Source organism: Heteronotia binoei, chromosome 7, assembly GCF_032191835.1.
Source record: "Heteronotia binoei isolate CCM8104 ecotype False Entrance Well chromosome 7, APGP_CSIRO_Hbin_v1, whole genome shotgun sequence".
NCBI classification, from domain to species: domain Eukaryota; kingdom Metazoa; phylum Chordata; class Lepidosauria; order Squamata; family Gekkonidae; genus Heteronotia; species Heteronotia binoei.
The window spans coordinates 102,752,170-102,759,232 of NC_083229.1; the positions used below are offsets into that span (position 1 = coordinate 102,752,170).

General features: G+C 40.5%; 1 protein-coding gene across 1 annotated transcript; it reads left to right on the plus strand.

The window, feature by feature from the left end:
- Window positions 1–87: 87 nt before the first annotated feature.
- LOC132575371 (probable 2-ketogluconate reductase) lies at window positions 88–7,063 on the plus strand. Its single transcript, XM_060244106.1, has 5 exons — window positions 88–469; window positions 2,756–2,927; window positions 4,562–4,740; window positions 5,601–5,697; window positions 6,836–7,063. Exons 1-5 carry the CDS (start codon window positions 88–90, stop codon window positions 6,990–6,992), a joined length of 987 nt encoding a protein of 328 aa, XP_060100089.1. The 3' UTR covers window positions 6,993–7,063.

Genomic DNA, 7,063 nt, shown 5'->3' on the forward strand with positions numbered 1-7,063 from the left:
AATGAAGGGGGGGGTGATATTTACCGAGAAGTTCTTTAATGCTTTTAGACTGTTGTTGAACAAAAGAGCTGTCTTTTGTTGCAGATCATGGAAGAGCCAGAGCTGCCTGTGCTGCTAGTAAACGAAGTGGGAGGAATGATTGGAGTCTTAGAGGCACATCTGCCATTTCTGAAGAAACACTTTCGCCTTCTCACCATGAAGGAGTTTCTTGAAAACAAAGCCTATCTTGGTGTAACAGTTGAAGCAATTTATGTGTGGTGGCACAGACCAGTCATCGATCAAGAACTTTTGAAGAGCCTACCTCATTTAAAAGTGGTGGCAAGTTCAGGGGTAGGAGTGGACCATCTGGATCTGAAGCTGATCGCAGGATTTGGAGTCAGGGTGGCCAATACACCCCATGCTGTCTGCAGCAGCACCGCAGACACTGGGGTGGCACTGCTGCTGGCAGCTGCTAGAAGACTCATTGAAGGTAACATTTCTTATGCTGTGCCTATTTCTTCAGTATTCCATTCCAATCCAATTACCGTTCCTTCAACGATTGTCATGAACAGGATAACACATTGTTTTTTCATATTGTATAAACTTTCACTTATTGCTCTCATTTGCAAAGAGTTAGTTTCACAATAGTAATAGCTAATCGCTTGAGCCTAAGATTGTTTATAAAACACACCAATGTTTTATTTAATAGTTCTAAGCCAAAGATGTCCATATGGCAAAAAGGTTCAAATTCCTAAACATTTGCCAAGTTTTGAGAAACCTAGTGGGAGCCCCTTAGAGCTTATAGCCTTTTCCTTTGTGTGTTCACATAAGTTCCGCTATAGTCTGTGGAGCTTACCCCAATAAGTGCACTTAGACTTTCAGGATGACATCATGTGGATGCTTCTGAAAACAGTGCTGTTGTAAAGAAACCAAGGCAGAGCAAACTATTCACATGAAAGCACCTTTAGTTTCCTCTGAATGAGTCTTTGGAATACTGGTTTATTTACAAATATGAAAGTGGAGCACAATAGACCCAAATAGGCAACTGCAGCAACCACTAATACTGCTTCCTCCCTGCGCACACACACACACACAAAAAAGCAAATCTCTTGGGTCCTCCAGAATTCTTCCAGACTAGCGACTTATTTCTTTCCTCGTCTACCAGTGCCAGCAGTCTGAACTGTACATTTGGAGAGATAGCCAGACATCAAGAAATATTGATGTTTTTTATTAAGAGGTCAGGCACTCATTTGTCTATTGGAAAAGTCTGCTGCAATATGTTTATTATGCTCCTCAAGCTGGTAACACCATCCTCTTCTCAACAGGAGCTCTCATACCAAAAAGTCCCAGACAGCCTCCATCCTATCCTAGAAAAAAGAGGATAACAAAGATGAAAACTATACATAATGAATGGTTAACTGTTTACATATTTACAAGGATATTTCTCCTTGAAACCTGTACCAAACGGAAGTAACTCCCCCCTTTGAACAGGATTAATTCCTGTCAAACAATTACAGACTGTTTGCCATTGTATCCCAAGTTCAAATGAGTGCTTCTTTAGAAGACAGTCTCTTCTTTGGCATCGTTTCCTGTTTCTCTTGAATGTATTAGCGTTTCCTAATCTTTATGGCCCCTTCCTACTCCCCATGAAGCCAATTTTCAAAGATGAATGGGTTTATCTTGATACTTTGTGTCATTGCTCAACACTCCACAAAGAGCTTGAGAGTGTCTGCATTTCCACCCCATGTTACAGATTTGGCTTTGGAGACCACCATTTGTTCTCTTCCACTGAATCCTTCATGAGGTACAGTTGCAAATGTAGAACTACATGGATGTGTGAGGAGGGAGGGGCATGAATGAGTGAGGAGGGAGGGGAGAGGGAAATTGCTCCGATTATGGTGGAAACTCCGGGAGCAACCGTACTGCGGAATCAAACCACACGGAACAGATTGGGAATTGAATCCAGGAGAAATCCTCTAGTGCGGAATCAGGAAATCAGGCCTGCATGGAACAACCCTGGAGCAAAAGGAAGGCAAACGGCAAATGCGGAATCACCCTAGATCTCAGACACAGCCAATTGTGCCATGTATTGAAGGCTGAGCTGTGAAAGAATTTTGCTGCTTGAACAGAAGGAGAAGATTTATACCCCACTCTTCTCTTTGAATAGAGTCTCAGAGCAGTTTACAATCTCCTTTATCTCCTTCCCCCACCCTGTGAGGTGGGTGGGGCTGAGAGAGCTTTCCCAGAAGCTATTCTTTCAAGGACAACTCCTATGAGAGCTGTGGTTGACCCAAGGCCATTCCAGCAGGTGCAAGTGGAGGAATGGGAAATCATACCTGGTTCTCCCAGATAAGAGTCGGCACACTTAACCACTACACCAAACAGGAAGTAATATTCTAAGTAATTATTTCAGTTTAGCTGCTAATATGGGTTTTAAAGTTCCTGTCTTAATAATAACACAATTGTAGCTACCCAGGTCTTCCTGGAGAATGGAAAGCCGTTCTACCCATTTGTACCTATTTCTTACATTGGGTACAAATTTTGAGAGAAGAGAAATATTCTTCTAAATATTGTAATTCTAATATATTTATCTGAAATGTACGGATTGCCTTGGAAACAAATCCCATTGATTTCCATGGATGAAAATCCAAGGAAAGATATTAAAGATTGAAACACTGCAGACATAAACATACATTGCAATCCCTTTTATTACAACCTTGTCTTTCTATAACTGTCTCTCTCCCCCCACCCCCCACTTTATTTCTTTGCCACATAGGTTGCCAGGTGGCTACTTCCCCAGACACTGAGTATTTCCCTTGTAACATGTTAGGAGACGAAGTCACTGGGGCTACTCTGGGTATCATTGGAATGGGCAGCATTGGCTACAAAATTGCTCTGAGGGCCAGAGCATTTGAAATGAACATTCTTTATCACAACAGGAACAGAAGGTAAAGATACTTGTTGACCCATACAAAGTGCTTTTTTCTAATCCCCTCACTTCTGTTCCTTTTGGAAAAGGAATGTGTGTGTAACTAAATGGACTGATTTCAGGCATTAACAAACCCAACTGCTGTTTTTCAGGTGATGTGATCTCTTTGTTAAATATACTGAAGGGAGCCTAGATGATTGTACTTGATGGTGATGTTAGCTAACCATATTAAAAAAGTGGATCCCAAAAGATTATTAGGGCCTGGCACACAACCATATTGTTATTCTTGAGCAGGGATCTCTGGGAAAGGGAGTGCATGTTACAGTTTAGCAAGTGGCTGAGGAGCTTTCCCAGCATTTCAACTAATCCTCTTTTCATTATATGATGACGTCATGGCAACCTTCCAGGCAGGAGAGTTGGTTGGACCAGGAGACATCTCAGTTTTTAAGACCCATCTCCTTCTGAATTAGCAATTCCCAACTTTACTTTTGTTGTGATTAACTCCATTCTCACTGTAGTATTCTAAACAATATTTATGCCAGGACAGAAGTAAATGTTACAAAAAACACACACCTGATGCAGAAAATGATAAACGTATATGGTTTACTCTTCTGAAACGTCTAGCAGAACATAGTGAAAATCTTGGTGTCACGCTGTTTCTCTACCATGGGTCAGTACACAGAGGGACTTGAAGCCATATGACAGATGTGAACTCACAGCTGCTGTACAGCTACAAATCCCTGTGGTGATCAAATGCTAGATGTAACCACACGTTTGGACCAAAGTTGATGGCCAGAGAGTGGAAGGAAAAGGCATTTTCGTGTAGTTTCCATTTTCAGCACCTGCACTTTTAAAATACTATTGGAACATTCTGTTAATTTGGATAGTATTGCTTTATCTAAGCGACTGGATTTTTTGTTTTGTGCTATTTATAAAGAAATAAAAGTGTGTTCCAATTGTAGGCTACCTTAATTTAGAATGATTTTTGAATTGCACTGCAAACAAGATTAAAATCACCCATGAATAAGACTATATCCATTTCCCTGTGACAGATATCTGTTGAATCAGGATACAAAACTGTTGCCCAGGATTAGGTCATATTGCCTCTGATGCAATGTGTGGGGGAACAGCAGCACACAAGGACTCAAATCACACAAGGAAGGGGGGATAGTTAAAGGATTGTTTGCTAAACTGTTTGCTGAACTGAAGAAGAAAAAAAATTGTAAAGGGAGGATGAAAGCTAAGCACTATCTTAGTCATTTAAAAAAATGGTAGAAATTTGCCTAGGTGGATGACCTTTGGCACCAGATCTAACTCTCTATTCTTCCTCAGATATAGAAAGATGTTATAGATAGGCAGGGGTCATTTCATAGAAAAAGAGCTGCCAGAGTTACACTTGCACTGCATGTCTCTCTACTTTGGATTTTTCAGAACAGAAATTTCTAAAAGATGACCTAGTCAATCAATCAAACAGCAACCTACAATTCACTATCCAGGTATAAGAGGACACTTGTTAAAGTGTCTTGTTTGAACAGGTTCTCAGATAATGATCACAACAGCTGGGATCATATGAAGTAGCCAGCTGTAACAAAAATCTAGTTTTCCTATAAGTAAGTACTTGTCAAAGAGGACATAATGGCTATTTTCTGCCAGGAAAGAAGATGAAGAACTGGCTGTGAGTGCCTGCTATTGTGGAAAGATAAAAGATTTGCTCCAGCAGTCTGACTTTGTGATGCTTGCTGTCAATTTAACCCCTCAGACATACAAACTGATTGGGAAAAGGGAGCTGGAATTAATGAAACCAACAGCTACTCTCATAAATATCTCTAGAGGTATGCAATGAAATAGCTGCTTTAAAAATATGCTTGAAGCACAGATTACTCCATAGGTTTCATACAAGCTGATCAATGTAATATGAATTGAAAACCAGTAACATTAATACGTACATTTATATTATCCTGTTGTTACAGGGATGCTTAGATTTAAAATTACTGGAGAAACTCTTAATATCTGATGAACTAGCAGGATTATCTTTTACAACAGATTAAATATTACTTCCAGAGTGTCATTGAGAATAGACACAGATACTATTAACCAATCGTTATAGACCAGATTTCATTGCAATATCTAATTAAGCAAGCATTGTTTGAAAGCAAGTTTCTGTGCTGAGAAGCCCAAAAGTTATAGGATGAACTGATGAAAATACAACCCCCAGTTCAGATGGGTTAAAGGACAGGATGAAATTGAGAAGTTGATAGAGGGCTTACTCTAGGATGGTGGTCATACAAAATAATAATGCAACATAAGGCTATTTGTAATTGTAACCATGCCTGTGTTCAAGGGAGGTTAATTTTCTAGTATTTGTTGATGATGACAGAGTCTGGCAAACTGAATTCATTTGTTGGGCATCACATCAGGATTATTTTAATGCACTGTGCATTTAACAGCTAAGGGACCAAATATATAAGATGTGATGATTTTAGGAGAGTTCTCCAGAGAGTCCTTGGACAGTCTTCATTGTACAAGCTGCAATGATTGTGGGAAGAAAAGCACTGCAGGCATCATAGGATATAATGATTCCGATAGTTTATATATGCCTTAAGCAGCATCCACACTAGCTCTACATTGGCTATTATATTAAATGTATACTAATTTGTATTAAATGTCTTTTTACTTGGTGACTGCTGCACAGGGTCAGTTGTAGACCAAGATGCACTCGTGGAAGCTCTTCAGACTGATGTTATTAAGGGTGCGGCTTTGGATGTCACTTATCCTGAACCACTGCCCAGGTAAACGTCTGTTTTTCAGAGGGTTAAATATTTAAATGTCAACTAGCACTGTGTAAAAATGCAGAAGAGCATAAGAGATAAAAGCAGAGCCTGGCACCCCAGCCTTCTATCATAGCTTGCAAAAGGAAACAACATGCTTCTATTCCAGACCAAAACCCAAAGGGAATAAATACTGTGTAGTGCTGTTAAATGAAGGTTAAGTCTGCAAGGTTCAATCTTATCAATCTGCAGAGCAATCCTGTGGTTCTAGTATGCAACAGCTTCACCACAGCTAAGCTTGTGTAATATAGCCTCCGTCCTACCAGTTCTCAGAAACAAAGAGATGATGCCAACGGCTACTCCCACAGCACCCATGGCAACTCTGCTGACACCCATTAATTACAGCGTATTGCACTGACAATGTGTACACACAATTTATCTGCTTCAAAAAACAACAACAGTGCACAACCAGGGAGAAATCTGAGTGCCGTGGTTGGGAAGACAACAGCAGCAGACAGCTACAGGCATGACTTTACAATTTCCTTAGCCAGGATTCGAATCTGTTGTCTGGTTACACAGCAGCAGTCTGCTTGATGCCCTGCAGCCTGTTTGATCAAGGAACATTTTGCTAGCTACTTGGAGTCCATGGGGAGCAGCCTTTCCCCTCCCTGTCTCAGTGTTTTAGCATACCAGCGGCTGTGTTATGTGACATCACAGAAGAACAGCACCTGGTTTCAAACTGACAGCCAGGGCCAGAGAAGAAAGGACGAATGCCATTTCATACTTGACAGGCAGCCACTCACCTATCCTGGTGTATGGGATGAATTCATGGAGTACTCCTTCCCCCCTCCCACTTTAATTGGCTAGTGGGAGCCAATTTGAATTAACTAAACTGAAATGTCAAGGGTGCACTTGTTGCTCTTTAATTGCCATTTTGGCTGCGGTATGTTGCTGTAAGAGGGAATGAAACTGATAATCATAAATATATTTACCGTAATTCTCAGCGTGGGCAAATCTGTGGACACTTAAAGCCAAGGACTGGGGCTTCTTTTGTATGGTAGAGAGCCCTACCTACTTCTTTTGAACTGAATGCTGTATTTGTTAGGATGAATTGACCTATCTGTCTTAACCACTTGTCTTTTTACTCTCTTCTTTTCAGAGATCACCCATTATTAAAATTAAGGAATGTTATTTTAACCCCTCATCTTGGTTCCAGAACACACAAAACCACTCATATGATGACTGAGGAAGTGGTAGAAAATATACTGGCTGCTCTCCATGGACTCCCAATGACTAGTGAAGTATTTCCTGACTAAGCATGTGTAAGGGCATTCAATATAACAATAAGTAATCATCCTCTCCCATTGAATTAAGCTGTTGTCAGAGT

Bases quoted from the DNA above. Each gene is read 5' to 3' on its own strand.
- LOC132575371 (XM_060244106.1), top strand. From the start codon at position 88: ATGGAAGAGCCAGAGCTGCCTGTGCTGCTAGTAAACGAAGTGGGAGGA. The intron at 2,928-4,561 runs GTAAAGATACTT...ATTTTCTGCCAG, and splicing joins TATCACAACAGGAACAGAAG to GAAAGAAGATGAAGAACTGG. The intron at 5,698-6,835 runs GTAAACGTCTGT...TCTTCTTTTCAG, and splicing joins TATCCTGAACCACTGCCCAG to AGATCACCCATTATTAAAAT.